The 18,366-nt window shown below is 37.7% G+C and overlaps 1 protein-coding gene across 1 annotated transcript in view; it reads right to left on the bottom strand.

Annotated features, from left to right (window-relative positions):
* Positions 1–229: 229 nt before the first annotated feature.
* ENPP1 (ectonucleotide pyrophosphatase/phosphodiesterase 1) overlaps positions 230–18,366 on the bottom strand; it is a 49,085-nt gene continuing 30,948 nt past the window's right edge. Inside the window, exons 13-25 of the mRNA XM_072332882.1 lie at positions 17,710–17,841; positions 16,153–16,184; positions 15,022–15,149; positions 13,181–13,250; positions 11,555–11,642; positions 9,172–9,347; positions 8,564–8,615; positions 7,180–7,334; positions 6,044–6,179; positions 4,997–5,077; positions 3,894–4,026; positions 2,879–3,035; positions 230–2,050 (exon numbers count right to left, since the gene is read on the bottom strand). Of these exons, the coding sequence (XP_072188983.1) occupies positions 1,883–2,050; positions 2,879–3,035; positions 3,894–4,026; positions 4,997–5,077; positions 6,044–6,179; positions 7,180–7,334; positions 8,564–8,615; positions 9,172–9,347; positions 11,555–11,642; positions 13,181–13,250; positions 15,022–15,149; positions 16,153–16,184; positions 17,710–17,841 (1,508 nt within the window). The 3' untranslated portion in view covers positions 230–1,882. The remainder of the gene's footprint in view (positions 2,051–2,878; positions 3,036–3,893; positions 4,027–4,996; positions 5,078–6,043; positions 6,180–7,179; positions 7,335–8,563; positions 8,616–9,171; positions 9,348–11,554; positions 11,643–13,180; positions 13,251–15,021; positions 15,150–16,152; positions 16,185–17,709; positions 17,842–18,366) is intronic.

The raw sequence follows: 18,366 nt of genomic DNA, 5'->3' as shown, positions 1-18,366 counted from the left end.
ATGTCATCTTAATGGAGCAATTCATCGCAATACACGACTAGTGTTCTTAATACTTTCACCCTCCAATTATGAATCTAATGTTTCAGTTAGAAGAAAAGGCATCTTCAACTTTAAAAAGATTTAAAGCACCCTCCCAATTCAGGAACAAATGAAATGCTTTGTTATATCCCTACACTACTATTCATTTAGTCACTAGAGCATTTGGAATAGAAAGGGTCACAAACAGCATACGTCATCTGATGTTTTTATTTGGTCACAGGTGCAATGTTACAAAGATGTTACACTGAATAATGCTGTCACAGTCATGTTGTAATGTGAGGTTGCTACAACACGTTTAAATTTCACACAGTGAAACTACTTAGGAAAACAAAAAATCATGCTTATAACAGAAGATCAAAGAAATACATTTAGTTAAATCAACATATGGTCCCAGGATGTCAGCCCACTCAAACTGAAGCTAATGGAAAAGCTTCCATTGACTTCAGCAGGCTCTGAATCCAGCCACCAACTTGCCCTGACCAAGCCGTAATGTAAAATGCCTCTCTGATCTGTCCGCAGGGTCTTCAGTCTTCTAAGAGACTTGTGCGTGACGTATTTTCTTTTAAAACGAGACAAAAATAACGTAGAATTGACTATACCCAATAATACACAGCAGAGTCAATTTTGGCTTACCAGCTTCAGAGAAAGTGGAAGAATTACAAAGGTGATAGCACAGGTACTAGGAAAGGAGGGTGTTACTACACTCCTGAGTGCACGTAGCAGCTGTTTGTGTGGTCTGAGCTTCCAAGGAAGCTCATTATTTGCTTCTGCTGGATTTGCATCTGGCAGTGTCTGCATTCAAGACAGGTAACTTATATGAGCTGGAATTTGGATGATGTAGCGATAAGGAGACAGCTAGAAATGTACAGAGAATGGGGCTGTTTGCTGCCAACGGGCAGACTGTGGGCACTGACTTGTAGCAATGGGCAGTAATCATTTTACCATTCTGGCAATGATCTTTGTTTGAAATTAAATTGGAGGGAAAAAAAATAAATGGGAAGCGGGGGGGGGGGGATTTTAAAACCACAACAGACTAAATGATGCACCAAATCTAAAAAGGCATAAATACAAGCTTCATTTGAAGGAAGGCAGTTCTGGGAACTCAGCGATCTTTCTGAATTTCTGGGTGAGATGATGATTGTTCCTGCTCACTCTGAGTGATGCACGCAAAATATGCAGAATATGCGTCAAACTCTTCTTCAGCGTTGGAGACACTAGAGGGCAGCAACGCACCAGCATTCCCTTGCTAACAGAACACCGTTAGCCAAGAGTTTATTCCTTGCTGGGTAACTTTCGTATACCAGTCTTACTGCTTACCTCAATACAGGTCCTTGGATCACAATGCTGCATTATTACACGAGACCCGAAACTCAGAACATAATTCATGCTTCAAGGAAATGTGCTGCTTTTTGTATTTCAATAGTCAAGAATGTAGTTATTGCTAAAAACTGTAAAATATTTGCCAATTAGAATATTGACCACATTGATCATAACTTGTGCTTTACAAAACTCTCCCTCTCCAGTGCATGTAAAAGATAGTTCTGTTTTTGTCTCAAGACTGCAATGATGAAATACTGACAGCATTTAATAATGGTCATGGTTCTACCATATTCAAGGGTGAACGACAAGAGCTGCCACCCTGTGTTATATACATAGTCCATCAGGAGTCCCTGAGATACAAATACGGCTCCCACTTTTCCCCCTCCCCCACTGGCATTTTGGTCAAGAGTTCTCAATAAATTTTCCAGCTTATTTAAAAAAAAAAAAAAAATGGTTTTCCATCAATTAAAAATTCTATTTACAAATCTGCTGCAAAATGGACAAAAATATTCCATAGGAAAAATCAGACCGTTTCAAAAGTTGGTAAATACGTTTTTAACTGTAAAATGTCAGATATTGGCTGTTTTCTGTCTTGATAGAAGCTGAGTCCTGTAAGTAATTCTATATCTCTGACCCGAGCTATGTGAAACTTCATTCTCTCTTCAACCCACAGTGACTCCGACCTCCCATCCTAATGGGAAAGAGGAAAAGAAGAGTTTGTGAAATGTACTTCTTTTTTCTGATATACATTTAATCAATTAGTAAAAGATGTTTTCATGCTTTATGATGACAGACAGAAAGCAGTAACTGGTGGCAAACAAACAGATAGCACTAGATTCTACGAATAATTATAAGCTTGTGCAAATTTAGTACTTGCTGTTACTTCCTCAAGTGTACAGAACCTGCAGCTGCATCAGTGGAAGCTGGTGATAGTGAGGAGTGATGGGTGAGGTCCAACAGCTATTCAGCATGTCTATGATAACGCTACTGCTGGGAACTTTGCTTTAAGTGGGCAGTTACTTGTGTACATCCTCCCTGTAGGTTAGCACACTTCACATGCTTTGTTCTGCTTTATAAGGTTTATGAGCTACATACATTCCCACCAAAATGCCGAGGTACTTGATCTAGAAGCAGTCAATGCTCTTCAAGAATCTCTCTTCTCCTTTAAGATATACACTTGATCTAACACTGAACCTCTTTTGTGGATGACTCACCTTCTCCTAGATGCTCTTTGACTCTCTCAAATGATATGACTGGATACTGCTGCTACAGAAAACTTTGTATGCCTCAACATACTCTGATTCTACCCAGCTACCTGTAAGTTTTAGTCTTTGAACACAGGAAACTTTTCTTCTTTCATTTAAGAATATTTACGCACTTTAATGTAATTCTGTGTACAAAAAATATTATCTTTCCTCTCAAGGTAATTATGACAGACTGCAGTTTTTACAACCCTTAATTAATACTCAAGCAGAATGAGCTCAAGCCTGGCTTTATAGAGACTGAGAAGACTACTTACTGCACAGCTTTCACTATTGTCTTCTCTGTGAGGTACAATGAAAGATAAGGCATCAAGAGATCCTTCACACTTCAAAGGAGTTTCAGAAGTATTTTTACAAGTAGTCAGCACAATGAAGAAATGAGTAGGAATGGGAACTTCTGAGTTACCAGGGTGTCTGAAAAGCAGAAAACATTCCAGTAATTCAGTAAGTTAGTATCTGTACAAAGAACAAATGGCAGTAATCAGCTGATTACACTGAATACACTGATTTTTTTTTAGCAACCCACATATTTGGTCTGAAGAAAGCTTGTGTCTGGAGGGAAAATACATCTGTAATCCAAGTTGGCATCATATTTCAGATTAATTGTTCAAGGAATGATTGGATGTTGTCAAGGAATGATTGGATGTTGTGCTGAGGGACATGGTTTAAGTGGGAGCTATTGGTAATAGGTGAATGGTTGGACTTGGATGATCTTTTAGGTTTTTTCCAGCCTTGGTGATTCTATGAATATTTTGCCTATCAAATTCAGCTTGTAGTCCTAAAATGGTGAGGTATAACCACAAAGAAATTACTTAAAAAGGTTCAAGAACTTATGACCTATCTGTTATCTTGAACCTATTTTGCTATCTGGGAGTAACTGGTACACTTGTGCTGATAACTCAATAGTAGAACACTTCCAGATACTCAGACTCACTAACATAAGCTATGATACCACAGCTAAGCCCCTGCTTTATCCAGTTCTATAGGCAATGTTGTAAGTTTTCAGGCTAATGGATGTTTTTCCACATACTTCTCTTACTTCCTTTCAGTATGACATATTTCTAGTACACATTCTCTTTCTGCTTTTCATTTGCTTCTGAGCTTCACGCAGCTCAATCTATTTAGATTCATTTGGCTGCCTTTCTCTGAACTGGTATTACCTCCCAGGGATCAGTTTCAGCAAGATACTTTCCTTGGTAACGAGGATCATAATTACTTTGAGACCACTAATGGAGGAAAGAAGCAAAGGATTACAATGAGAAAGCAGCTCACCTTTTCACTTTTTCTGGGGTATCATAGATCCCATCAGAGTCATAATCAAACACGGGACCACTTACTACATTGACTCCATTTCTGTCTGCAGCATACTCAGGCAGCAGGGACTGATGGAAGTAGTTCCATAACACTAGAATAAAGTAATGGAAATGGTATGCATCAAAGTAGGACTTGTTAATAAAATTGTGCAGTTTTCAGTAGAGTACTGACAGGCATGGGAAGCTAAGAAAACAATATACTATGCTAGGAGAATATAAGTCTTCGTACTTTTAATCTACCTGAGCAACAGCATGCACTGCAATATCTCCTGGCATTCTGGTTTCACAATCACCCTAGCTAAAAACCTGACTGAACATAGCGATCCTGCTCCCTTGTGGCCTTGGGTTTCTTTCATGGAAACCAATATATGGAGAAGCTAAAAAGGGAATGTGAGAGAAAACCATGACTGTATCTTGCCTTGTTATTAAAGTCAGAACGGCTAGCATGTACACCCGCATCTTCATTTCATGCACATTTTCAGTTTATATGTACCCAAAGCCTGTTCTTTCCTCTTTAATTTTAATTCCTTTTAAGAGGAAATTACTGCTTTTTTTTTTGTCCAGAGGAAGTGCCAACCATCTCATGCTCCATTTCACCCAGGAAAGTCCATATTTTCATATTTTTTCTATTAAAGATCTGACTATTTCCCATTTTCTCAGTGTTTGAGACTCTAAATTTCTGCCTGGAAACTCATCCAATTTTGAGAGACATTCCTAAAAATGGAAATGAATTTAACTCACTACCACATAACTGACATTTGGGTTATCTAGGAGATACATTAAAAAACCTTGTTTAGGTAGGTAGGGAAATGCAAATAAAAATGTTAGTCATAAAATGGAGACATCTATGCTATACCAATGTATAATTAGCCATAAGGTAATCATAAGCTAAATGATGGGCCTCTTTCATAAGTATCATAGACCTACTTCAAGAAGTTTTCACTGATGTAAGAAGTTCAGGGTCTGGGGGGGTCTTATTTCACAGACACAGCTAACTTGAAATTGTGGTGTTTGGAAGTAAGCAAAAAGGCTGCAGACCTAGACTCAAATTAAAGAAAATACCTTTAAATGCAGGATACATTGGCACAATGTTGCTGGTGAGCAAGGCATCATAATGAGATTTTTTTGCATCTGTCATAAAATCTGAAACCACAAAGCAAAAAATACAAGATTAAAGATCAATGTTATGATGTTAAGGTGGAGCTGACCTAAATTCTTTTCAAAGTTGATGCGAGTCTAAGGGCTAACTTCAGTACATGTTGATCAGACCCAAAACAAAACAAAACAATCTTAGCAGCAGCAGCAGTAATTGCACTTGGAAGGTATACAGCGTCCATGTTATTTTAATACTTTAAAATATCAGAACAGACTTCTGAACGGCGGGGAAGGGAATAAAATTTACTTCCTGAGTGTCAGACCAAGTTGTTCTGTCCACAGAAATTAGGCACAAGAATAGCTCTCTTTGAGCTTTGCAAACTACACTTTGTGTGGATGTTAAAATAACCCTCAACTCAATACTTTATGCAGTAAAACCAATGTAAAATGCTTCCAAATCAGAGCAGCACCAGTTTACATGCAATCTTACCATTTGTAAATAGCTAACTATATTTTAAAATATGTTTGGAGAACCAGAGCTACACTCCTTACGTCAAATACTGAGTGCCTTTACTAAAAGTCATGTATGGCACACAATGGTAAATTTCAAACATAAATAAACTTAAATCAAGGCATTTTTACATTTACAGACAAATGTTTCAGTATTGCTTTGTGTAGTTCCAACTAATGGAGATCATGCAAAACAAATTTGCAGTTTATTAGTCTGCCAGACTTGACTCAAGGTTTACACATTTCTTCCAGTTTCTTCCATGAGATGCCACATTAGAAACCAGACGAGTTGAAAAGCTTTCAGGAAAAACTGAATGACCTTGGACTACTCAACAACTGCTGACGCATGTGCAATGTTTTCCTTTCTCATATGCTAAAAGAACTGCAATAATCCAGCAACTATTGCTTCAAGTTCTTAATCAGCAGAATCTATAAAAGAAGAGAGCTACTGCATTACAAACTACTTAAATCTCATGTGCTGTACAATGAAAGCAATGTATTTACTTGGAGGAGAAAGAAATCCATAAGTTAGTCGAGGATGATTGTTATAAAATGAACACGTCTGGTTATGATTAGAAGGAATACGAACATCCTTGCGTAAACAGCTGGAAATATCTTCTGTAGTAGAAATCCAATTGTCCTATTGAACAAGAAGAAAGTGTCTTTAAGAAAATTGGATAGCTGACCTGCAATATTTTGTTCAGTGTGGGGGACTGCAGAATTCTACATTATTTACCCATGGTTGCTTTCAGTGGCGTCAAGAGGCTTAAGATTCAAATGTTGTCCCTTTTTTGCCAATGAAAAACAAGACCTTCCATTTGCTGCATGTATTTTGTAAATAAAATGAGCAGAAGTGCAGAATTTCAGTTAAGAAAAACTTCCCCTTCCAAAGAAAAACTGGAAGGTCCCTATGAAATGTAACTTGATCTGGTGCGAATGCATATGCTCAGACTAAGAGTTGGAGGCAGCCATCTCTCTCCAATTTACCACTTGTTACAATAACTGGTTGCTTTGAGCCACTGGCCTCTCAAGAAACTCAGGATAAAGCAAACCTTGACAGAGCTTAGTTTGATTTTCTTATAATGGCCATTATTTAAAACCCGTTAAGCCCTGATAATCAAACTATAGTCATAATTCCACTTCAAGCATGCCTTGGCTTCTAAATTTTCTCTGAATTGGAAAACCAATCTGAAAACTTTCATTCTTAACATCAGCAATCTGCATGAACATCTTAGTACATGGTTCAGAACAGCAAAGTCTACATTAATCTCCAGCAACTTCTTTGAACTCAGTCAGAATGATCTTCTGAGGACAGGATTTAATCAAGGCATCAGATAGCCCAGAGATTATCTTTTCAAAAGAGTCCTACATCATTCCGTACACTGCTTTATCTGGTAGACTGCTATAGCAGACCAACGCTGCCAAGCAGTGGAGTCAGTGCAGACTCATAGGATCTCTCAGTACCAATGGCAATGGTCTCCTCACTTCCTGGTGGATCTGTTCTCTCCAGAGGCAAAAGCTTATGCCAAGAAAAAGGAAGGACACAAAGCCAACTCCTATTCTGGAAAGTGTTTGGGAATAGCTGCCATTCAAGCTTTTTATCTTTCAAGGTTGCTTCTAACATTTCTTCAGATACTTACATTTTTGTTAACAGTGTACGCACTCCACAGAGACATCTTATAATCCTTGCTGTACCCATTTACATAGCGGTTATGGTAAAGGAGGCAGTAATTATGCTTCTTCTGCAGAACCCTGGGCCGTCCATAGGGCAAAGTGAGTGCCTCTGTCTTCTTAACTGGAATAGAAATACTGCTTGTTACATTTCAATCAATAACAGTTATTGAGAACCTTTCTCTTTTAAAATTGTCCCAATTTTCACTTGCTAAAAAACAATCAAATCTACTCATGTATCAAAGGTCTAGTTTCTGTGATAAAAGAAGCTGAACAGAAAAGCAGAGTTAGCAACAGAGATGCTTTACAGTATACCTTCTTAAGATTCTTAAAATAATTAAGTTAAAAAAATAAAATGCAACAGAACATAATCGTATGAAACACGTGATCCTGCATTCACCTGCTGCTGTCCAAAAATGTCAGCAAAAAGGTTCCAGAGTTTTTAAGATAAACATTAACTCCATCAAAATCATCATCATTGAATATTTATTTATTTCAGCTAGAAACAGCCAAAATATATATATATATATTTTCAAGTTTCTGGTTCTCTATTGTAAAATAAAAACAAAGATGCCCTGCTGTCAATGGAAAAGGCTCAAAAAAACGATTCATTTTTTGTGCCCGGACAAACTACACAAGTCAACGGAAGCCTTAAATTAGTCCTGAATAAGCATCAAGCACTGGATCCTGCCGTTAGCTGACAAAAATCCAGTTCTTAACAGTGAGCTACAGCAGGTTCTCAACAAATACAGAAGTTATTTGCTTAAGAAACAAGGTTCCAATGAGCAAATACCTGAAAGGTTTCTATCAACTTATTTTCTTTTATGACAATTTAACTGCTATGGCTGCATTTTTTAAGGTGTTAGCACAAAGGGCTAGATTACAACTTCCTTTCCATTAAATAATGTGTTTTGTTTTACAAGTTATAAATATATATACGGCCCCGCAAGCTGCAGCTCAAACATGGCACAAGTGTCCCCACAGAACTGAAATACAGCATTAGCACAGCAATGATTTAAAACCACTTCTGTGCTTCTTTAAAAGTACATTACCATCATGTATTTACAAGGATCAAGGTATTTACATCAATATTTACAAGGATTTCTTATTACATTGTTCCCCATCTACCACTTCTGCTTCTCATTCTGGAGTGCTCATTACTTCAGTGTTGGAAACTCCAAGTATTCCAGATAATAACATGCACCATAAAGACACATATACACAGATACACATGTACTTGAGAACACACAGTTCAGTAGCACTGTGTCTGAATTCTACATATATATGACAGTTACATTTTTAATCATCCTCACATTTTTATTATTATTCTATTTTACAATCTAAAGGTCTTACCTTCTGTTTCAGTAAGATTTAAACGCTGATGGAAATCTCTTACTGGCAAGCCCTATAATTATAAAGCAAAAACATTCATTTTTTATTATGTGTTTCACAAAGCACGTATTTATATTTATATTCCACTACTTAAAATAATAAACGTAACACATCTGCCTTGCAAGTTATCCCTGTATAAAACTCACAGACAGGTACGGCAGAGGAGCTATGGAGAATGCGCACAAACACACTGTTTTTGCCACAAGTGAATCAACATCTTTGAAAACCAACCCCAAGCATACAACATAGTCACAGAAATTTCAACATAGTAAAGTGAACCAAGTAATAACTAAATGCTTTTCCCATCAAAGTTTGCTCCTGCAGTGTTTTCCATGCTCTTCAGAGCTGAATGCTGCTTTACATTAGGAAACTTCAAAAAATGAACATGCAAATATGAGCTCTCTAACCCCAGGCAAGACATGATTCCGAGACCGGATCAAACAAAACCAAAAAACAAAACAACAGGTAGCAAAACCATAAGATAAATATTTTTACTAGAGAATCTGGAGTCTCACTCTGAATAGAACAGAGACATGTGCCTTAATGACTTCAACCATTTCAATACATACTGCTGTCCTGCAGGAGCAGCCAAGGCTCACTGGAAAGGTTCTTTGTCCCACAAAAGAGCATTCAGAAGGATGGCTTGTTTCTTTGGGATGGTGAGGGATGTAAACAGGATTCCTTAAGAGATTATTTAGGCGTCCATGGGTTCCATTGTTTGGGGCTGGCTTCAAATCAAGCAAGTCTATGAAAGAATTCAAGTAACAGGACAAAACAGACTATAATACATTGCTGCTTGTATTGTGATAGCAACTATGGTCGATTACAAGCAAGAGTGAGTTAATAATCCTGTACTGCTTGCTATTCAGAACAACTGAAAGGAAAAACCATGTAAGCACTTTAAAAGAAAGCACATATATTCTCAGGTAGGGCTCAGGATGAAATTAGTCTGCTTGCAAGGAAGTACAGAATAAGCACGCACTCAAAAAAAAATCATATAATGCATCGACAGAATCACTGAATGCTTGGGATGGAAGGGACCTTAAAGTTCCAATCTTCTGCCATGGTCAGGCTTGCCACCCACTGGGATCAGAGTAGATCCCTTCCAACCCAAGCCATACTACAGTTTTGTAAAGTCAGGCAGTTTTAACACTTTGGAAAGCGTGAGGTGAAATTCCTTCATTCAGACAAGACAATCAGCTGTATGTATTTGGTGTTTGTGTTTTAACTGCTGACACACTGCACAAATGCAAGCAGTATTTCTCTTTGGCTGCCCTTTGAAGAAGGTGCAGTCAGAGACTCCCAAGAGAAATCATAGGGACCTGACTGAAAGAATATGTTTTCTGCCATCCAAAAGTTACCTAAAGCCCTGGGCAAGGAGAAGTTTCAGTAAGTTGCCTCACTTTATCATTTTCTATCTAAAAGTAAAGGGGCTGGCTTTTAACTCCTATACAGGATGGAAGAAATCTGGACCTTGATGAGTGAACCTAAGAAGTCTGATTTACCACTGAAGTTGCTTCTGTGAGATGTCAGTAAGGACTCCCACGCAACATATACAGAAGGGAATGGGGGAGCAGTAGAAGAAGGCTCAAAGAAATCAACTACAACATGAGGAGACATCAAAGCACACCAGGGTGTGAGATGCATACTTCCTGAAAATAGCCTGTTTCCTATTCCAGTAAAGAACTTAAACACATGGCTTAAATATGGTATACCTGAACATTGCCACTGATCTCAAGCATGTGCAGTGTTCCCGTTAACTGCTTTCTTGATCAAACCCTTTGGTAACAAATTGTCTCTCACAGAAGCAGGTGTTAGAGCAAGCATGGATCCTGGTAGGAGAGAGAAGGAGGCAGGAGATAATGGAAAACAGGTGAAGACCTCCAGGGGAATAAATGAACTTGGCAGAAAAAAAAAAAAGCGATGAATTCCTGGAGAAACCATGAAAGAGGACAAAGAAGGGACACAGAAATTAACAGTAACATTGCATTTGAAAGGGTGAAAAAAAGGAGGGCAGCAAGGTGTCTGATTTTCTGAAATGAAACCCTCTTCTCTGGTGCAGTGAAAAATCATAGAGAAACGGGGAGCCTATCCACTGCAGCTATGCAACTAAAGAGGCAACAAGCTTTAAAGTAAGACTCTAAAGTCATGGGACTGTAGACTAATGAGACAGTTACTGTTCATTAAAAGACAAAAAACAGCTGTGACCCTATGAGATAATGAGAACAGACAGGGAAACACCCAAACCCCCAGTGCATAAATTGAATGACAGGCATCAATGAGTTTGGCTTATGAATATGAATGAAGAAGGTGTATTGTATCGATCAATTTCAAAAAACAGGTTTTCAATTTAGTTAACTGAAATTGAGATTATAGATTATAAATTGAGGCAATAAAAATTGAAAATATGATAAAGGGAAGCACAAAATAAGAATACACACAGCAGAACATACAAGGATTGTTCAAGTGTATGAAAAACTGGATGGAGCAGCAGAGCATGATTCAGACTTCCTGGAAATGAGCTGCCTGGCAGCTGAACCCATACCTCCATTCTCATACTATGATAATTATTTCTGCACTGTCAGAATAAGGTAACATTATTGAATTAACCCTCTAGTTAAACAGGAGAAAGGGAGGGTGTGTTTTTGGTAGGAGGAAGGCTGTGTAGGTAGTTTTAATACTGGTGAGTAAAAATGTCAGCTTTGGAGCAGGTCAGAGGAATGTGCACAGTGACTGGTGGAAAATACAGATACAAACAGCCTGAATAGCAGAGCCTCAATAGGAATTAGTCTTTTAGAAGCTGAATGTTTCTCAGGTACTAGTGAAAATTGGAAGAAAATCTTAAAGATAATTTTCTAAGGACGTTTAAAAGTTTGTTATTAAAACATTTATAACACCCAAAAGATTTTATGTTTCTAACAAACAAAGATGACCCCCATCAATTGTACTTACCACACATTAAATTATATACTTCAATGTTTTCAAATGGATCAACTTGAGTTTGAAACTTGAATCCTGGTCCAAAACCAATAAAGATAGCCTAAGGTTCACAGAGAAAAGGGGATCTCTCTTAAAGACAGGATGAAACTGAAAATATTTTCACATTCCAATTTTATTTTTTTTTTAAAGGAACTTATCTGTACTTTAGCAACACAGTATGGATTAAACTAAAAGCAGGCTTTTCTTAAAAAAGGAAATGTGTTTTTCAAAACGCATATAAACAGAATTTGAAAGGATGTAGGAATAAACTCAAGAAGTAGTCAGTGAGCACTAGGAAACTCAATTCTGCTTCACTGCTGCCCTTAAAGGATGCCTTCAGCCATTTATGAAGTTCTTTGCTTCCCTCTGCTTTTGAAGAACTTCATTCTCTCAAATGACTTAAATGACTTAATGGAAATGTTGAGCCAAAATAACCATCACTTTGCATGCCTTGTAAACAATTTGGGAGCTTTTAATTTAAGGCTATAAAAACATCTGTTGGTAGTAATGCTTTAAACGGATGAAGCCAATGCAAGATCCAAGACTTTTATCTCTTATTCTTCTTGCGCCACTTCCTGAGCTGGGCTGGCACAAGCAGTTGTGTAGCCAAACAGTGAACCCAATCCAGGAACTCAGCCAGCTCAAAACACTTAATATTTTTTCCTCCTGGCTCTTTTTCATTTGGTTCAGTTCCCTGACCTACTTAACTCTGCAGCCACACAAAGTTAACACTAGCATAGAGCAGGGTTTGCTGCAGGAGGTAAAACAAGGGGGTGAGGGCAGCAAATGCTTATGCTCAACTTATGACAAGATCATTTTTAAATTTACCTTCAGATATTTCATCTACCTGTGCTGCATAGATATTGAACAATGATGCATGCTTTGCATTCAACACATCATCTCAAAGCACTTTGCAAACAATTCAATTGTCTCTGATTTCATAGCTATGTGGAAAAAAAGAGGCTGTTCTTTTCCTAAGATGTAAGCATAAGACAGGTTGTCACTCTACAGTGGTTGCTACCAAAATCTGTAGGTGAACAGAGACCAGACTTGACTGGCTAAGGGATGCTATTAAGGGCCATGCTCCTCAGTGCTACATGGTGGGAGGCAGAGGGACAACAGGCATAACTTGAAACAAAAAAGTTTCAGTCTGGCTATTGGTAAACCCATTTATACCATGAGCAGTAAAGCAGTGGAAGGAGCTGCCCACATAGGTTGTTCAGTCACTGAACTCAAGAGCTTTCAAGACTCAATTGCACGAAATCATGAGTAATCTGGTCTGACCTCACAGCTGACACTGCTTTGAGTTACAGATAGGACTATGAGACCTCCTGAGATCCCTTGCAATTTGAATTCTCTTGTATTTTATGATTCCTATATTTGAAGTTTTGAAAAGATACGTTTTCTTTTCCTGCTTTTAATGTTATAACAAAAAAAATTGGTACATCTTTATATTCTCATCAGCAGCAGTCAAATCTCTGAAGGATGGATTGAATAGTGCCAGATCTCAGCAATAAATAAATTTCAAACCTCAGCAACCACAATATTCAAATCAGAAGATGTTAAAAATAAAAGCCAATATAAGTTTTCAAACCTTACCTGCATACTTGGGAAGCGATTATCTGAGCCATGGAATCCACCTGTGCAACTTTTAATCTCAAGCGGTTTCCTATTAAAAATTCACAGTTCATATAACTCATGCTTTACAAACTTCAACAGCCTAAAATACATTCAGTGATGCACTATTTACTTGTTATTTAAAGATTTTAGAGTTTTTCCACAGGGAACAGAAAGCCTTCAAGCTCTAGAAAAAATGCCTTTTGAATCAGAATGAGAGTTTCCTCTACAGATATTATTCCTCTGGCATTCACAAGAGTCTGTCTTAGAGTTGCTTAAAGTCAAAAATCAGATGACATATGAAGAAAATATTTGTTCTCAGGCAAAGAAATTATCATTTCATTAGCATTTGAGTAAAAGAACTTGATAGTACACAAAATAAACAGTTATGTACTTCAGAGGATTCAGCTGGGCATCTCATAGTCTAGTAAAAACAAGTCTCAAACATATGTCAGTTTCACATATATTATTGAAATGTGTTTATTTTCAGAAACTCAAACCTGATTTGCAAGACTTATACACATTTCATTGTTACATTGCAGGACTTACTGAATATGTGGGCTGAAAAACTCTTTGGTGTTGAAAGCCCTGAGGTATCACAGAGGTGTTCAAAACTGCGTTATTACAGCAGATGCCATTATTATGGGAGCTGTTCATTGATCAGAACAGTATGTTCATTAAGTTCAGCATGGCTCATTCACAACAACTGCTTCAACAACAGCAGTTACACACATGCTTACCAGGAATCACTTTGGAAATTCCTAAAGTATGGCAAGATGTTCACAAGACAATGTGGACCTTAGTTTCTAATATGTGTGACTGAATATTTGCACTACCTGCATACTCAGCCAGGAGAGTATCCATAGCTGTGAGATTAGAATTGAGCCTTCTCAGGTGTCATGGTTTTGTGCTGTCAATATTCTACATCATGACATCATGTGCGGTATGAACTGTTTTGGTGGTATAAGAAAGTGTAACAGAGGGTATGTGGAAGTGTAACAGAGGGTATGTGGAAGTGTAACAGAGGGTATGTGGAAGTGTAACAGAGGGTATGTGGAAGTGTAACAGAGGGTATGTGGAAGTGTAACAGAGGGTATGTGGAAGTGTAACAAAGGGTATGTGGAAGTGTAACAAAGGGTATGTGGAAGTGTAATAGAGGGTATGTGGAAGTGTAACAGAGGGTATGCGGAAGTGTGGAAGGTTCATGCTCCAGATCTGTGGAATGGCAGCATCCCGAGTACTCAGCCCTTGGAGGAAACTACATATCCCAGGGGACAACGCGGCCAGAGATGAATCACCAGAGGAGGAGGACACACATATAATCTCGCTCCCAGGCTGGAACGTCCCTCTTTTCGCCCTGTCTTTCGCTTTGGAGCGCTCCATCCCTGCCGTCTCGCTCTATCAGCAACGTTCCAGCCTGTCGCCTAGAGATTGCAGTAGGCCCCCGGTTCTCCGGGACTCTTTTTCTCTCTTTCTTTTTCTCTGCCTTGTTTGATATAGTAGTTGTAGTTATATTGTATCATATTGTGTCTCGTATTTAGTAAAATAATTTCTTTCCTTAGATTGCTGCCGTTGTTTTTGTTCATTTCTCCCCTTCTAGGGGCAGCAGCCTCTATCACGGATAAATCTAGATAACCCGATTACATCAGGTGAGCACAAACTAAGAGAAAAGCTTGGCTTCTCTGCAAAATCTCTTTGCTAAGACAAACAAGAATTCCAGGCTCCAATAGCTGTCACTGAACTCTATGCAGCTGGAAGCCAAAGACTATGAGAAAACAATGATATCTTTGCTGTATAATCAAGTACAGAAAACTGTAACTTACCTAGCTAGTTGCCACTGGGAATTTAAATAAAAGTGCAGCGGTTCAATCCGGTCATTATTGGCATAATGGAAACGCTTGGGTAGAAACTGCTTCATGTAAGCTTTGAATGGCTGATTTGGTTCTATGCACTGAAATATTTAAAATTGAAATATAAACAGCACGTTCAATCACAGATTTCTTTATTTCATGCACAGTTCTTAGCACCTCTCTTACAAAGGGTGTGTAGTAGCTTCTTCTAAGAACAATGGGACATCATGTTTGGAGTAACGGAGCATAAGTATTAATAAATACTTAAATAGCAAATAGGAGCTGGCTTTGCAGTCAGCAGTTATTAAAAGAATATTTATATGCAATTATTGAAATAATTTACGCTTGTTATTTTTTACTTACCGTCTACAACTGTACAGAACCAAACTGTACACTGAGACATTCAATTATGTTGAGACATGAACATTATACTTTCAAGTGGTAGGAGAGTATCCAGTAAAATAATCTTACACTTCTGTAATACTGGAGTCACAGATAGTGAAACATTTTTTAGATTGGTCATACCAGGACAATCATTTTATTCTAACAGTTTAGGATCCATTCATTGTTAAAAACAACACATACGCAACAGTAGAACTTTGAATTCATCTACACAAACAACATAGCCCTCACTGACAGTGAGGTCTGCACAGCTGAGAAGCTAACAACAGGTTATGGTGCAGGGATGAGAACAGAATCAGGAATAGTTAGGTTCAAGTTGGAACTGACAAGAAGATACCACTATCCAACTAAAAGCTGTTTATCAAATAGATGTGAGTTAAGATTCACATTGATGTGGCTTTCAGCCAGCATAGTCCAGAAGCACAAGTTCTGAAGAGCAATGTGATTATAGCATTAGGTAAGAGTTAGTGAAAACAAACGAAAACAAAACCTTAGTTAGTACACAAGCAGAGATAGCCATATGATACCTTAATAAACTTTGACCTTCTCCTACATGGAAATACTTTTTTGTTGTTAACTTTATAGCATGTAGAAAGTCACTGACTCAAAGTCCAGATGTTATTTCAGCAGACTAGAAAATAGTTGATGCTATAAAATGCCTAGTAGAAATAACTCCAGAACAGCAGATAAGACGATACTTACTGTGAGGTTTCTGACAATGCCTTCATAATTAACTGGAAGAATCATATGTAAGAATTAGTCACCTAAGTTAAAAGAGATCAGATGTAAAATGAAAGCATTTTCCTTATGTAACTTAATTACCTCAATTTCAAAATTTTTCCAGAACAAAAGCTATCTGTAGCAAAACAACCATCCAACTATTGCTTCTGTGAAATTTTAGTTCACCTCCCTTGCTTACTTACGGTTTTATATTTTTATACAATATCAGCTACACCAGAAAAGTAATGAGAGAAGTATGCCCTCACATAAAAAAAAGGCAGCTAAGTGCTGTGCTAATTAAGCCAGAATTTTCCTGCTTGCTAATAAAACTAAAGAAAAAAAAGAAACAAATAAAACAACCAGGACTGCAGTCTTGTCTGGCAAATATCCTTAGCAAGAAAAGCCAAGTGCAAGCTAGCCAAGATTCAGATTCTTAGACTGAAGCCAAAAGGGGGCATTACATCATTTAGCTTGACATTTCGTGTCACAGAGGAACATTACATTTCACACAGTTACTCTGCCCTAAGTCTGATATTCAGTGCTTGACTGGAGTACATAAAGGATTACACTTGCAAGGAACTATTAATAATTCCTGCAGAGATATGTGTAGTGCTACAAATACAGCTATGTTACTTCAGGAAAACAGTACATATATCACTAGCAGAAGATGCTCTGCTTTTCTTCCCCCTGAACTTGTTTATCCAGACAGAAGCTGGAAGTGCAGTTGAACCCCACATTCTCCAAGGAATCATTTAAAGTTGTTTAGAATAGCACCAAGAAATGACATAAACAGGAATAAAAGTTACTGGGGTTGATGCATACAAGTTTTAACGAGCTTGGAGAACAACTTAAGTGGAAAAAGCACGTCTTCCCTGAAAGAAATATGAAACATGAAGGAAACACTCGTGTTCTACATTAAAAATCCTGGACAATCAAATCCTGGAGATATCAAGTGTCCCTCTGCAATGTGACTGCATAATGAAGTTAAAATTTTTTAGGTATTCACTGATTTTTACTGAAGTTGATTATCTTCTTTTACAGTTTACTCCACTGATCTGATGTCAGGCCACTAGGAGAAAACTCATTTTTAATAAAAAGGAAAGATGATTATCATAAAAATAATATGTAAAATATATTTTTTAAAAAGCCTAATGTTACTTGAAGTCAGAAATAAAGCATATTATACATTTAAACATATATGAACTTGTAATTCACCAAATAAGGTGAGGCATGATGGAGGACTAGGGGGCTATCTTGAGATCTGATTCAAAAGAATGTCTTTCACATAGCAAGAGCATCTGCAGTTGTTCACAAGCAAAAGGAATTTATAGGATTTGTGTACACTTTTGGCCCTACAAAGCAAAATGGTCTTTAAAAGGTTGTGTGCACCACTTAGTATTTTCCTTTCATTACTACTCAGGTTGTCCCCAGCTGACCTTCGCTCAGATTTACCAGCGTATTATGTGAATCTTAAGTTTGTATTCAGAAAGCACTAAAGTGTATAACCAAGTAGTAAAAATGAGTTTAACAACTACATACAAGAGAAATACTCATCTGGAACATTATTAGGTCGAAGGCGAGCTGCGGGACCTGGTACTAATATGAAATCTTGAACGTTGTCCAGGTAGCTGTTGAGATATGCTGTTTTCCTGCAACTCCCTGCTTCCATCCCTGCACAAGGAAGTATACTTCATTTAAAACTGAGAGTATCAACTTGGAGCATTCTTACTGATGAGACGTATAAGATATACAACTTAAGCTGTAGAAACCACATATGCAATATCTCAGGTCTTTTTTTTTTCTTTCTTAAATCAGCAATACCAAGACGTGATCCAAGGATACCACAATACACTTGCACAAAAGCAAGTGTAAAACATCACACACATATATATGTGTGTGTATATATATATATGTATATATATGCAAGTGCATATGCACACATATATCCATTTCTTCAGCCCAGAAAGTCACTCTGACTTGAGTAAGTGGACAAATTTTTCTCAAAGAGAAAGAAATCACCTCTAAGAACACTGGTAAAGATGAGACCAAATATTGATAGGACAAGGGGTGTAAAACTAGAAGAGAGGAGATTTATATTAGATATTAGGAAGAAAGTTATTACTCAGGAGGTGGTGAGGCAGTAGCACAGGCTGCCCAAAGAAGCTGTGGGTGCCCCATCCCTGGAGGTGTTTCAAG

Source organism: Excalfactoria chinensis, chromosome 3 (genome assembly GCF_039878825.1).
Source record: "Excalfactoria chinensis isolate bCotChi1 chromosome 3, bCotChi1.hap2, whole genome shotgun sequence".
Classification (NCBI taxonomy): domain Eukaryota; kingdom Metazoa; phylum Chordata; class Aves; order Galliformes; family Phasianidae; genus Excalfactoria; species Excalfactoria chinensis.
This window is presented reverse-complemented; position numbering and strand designations above follow the sequence as displayed.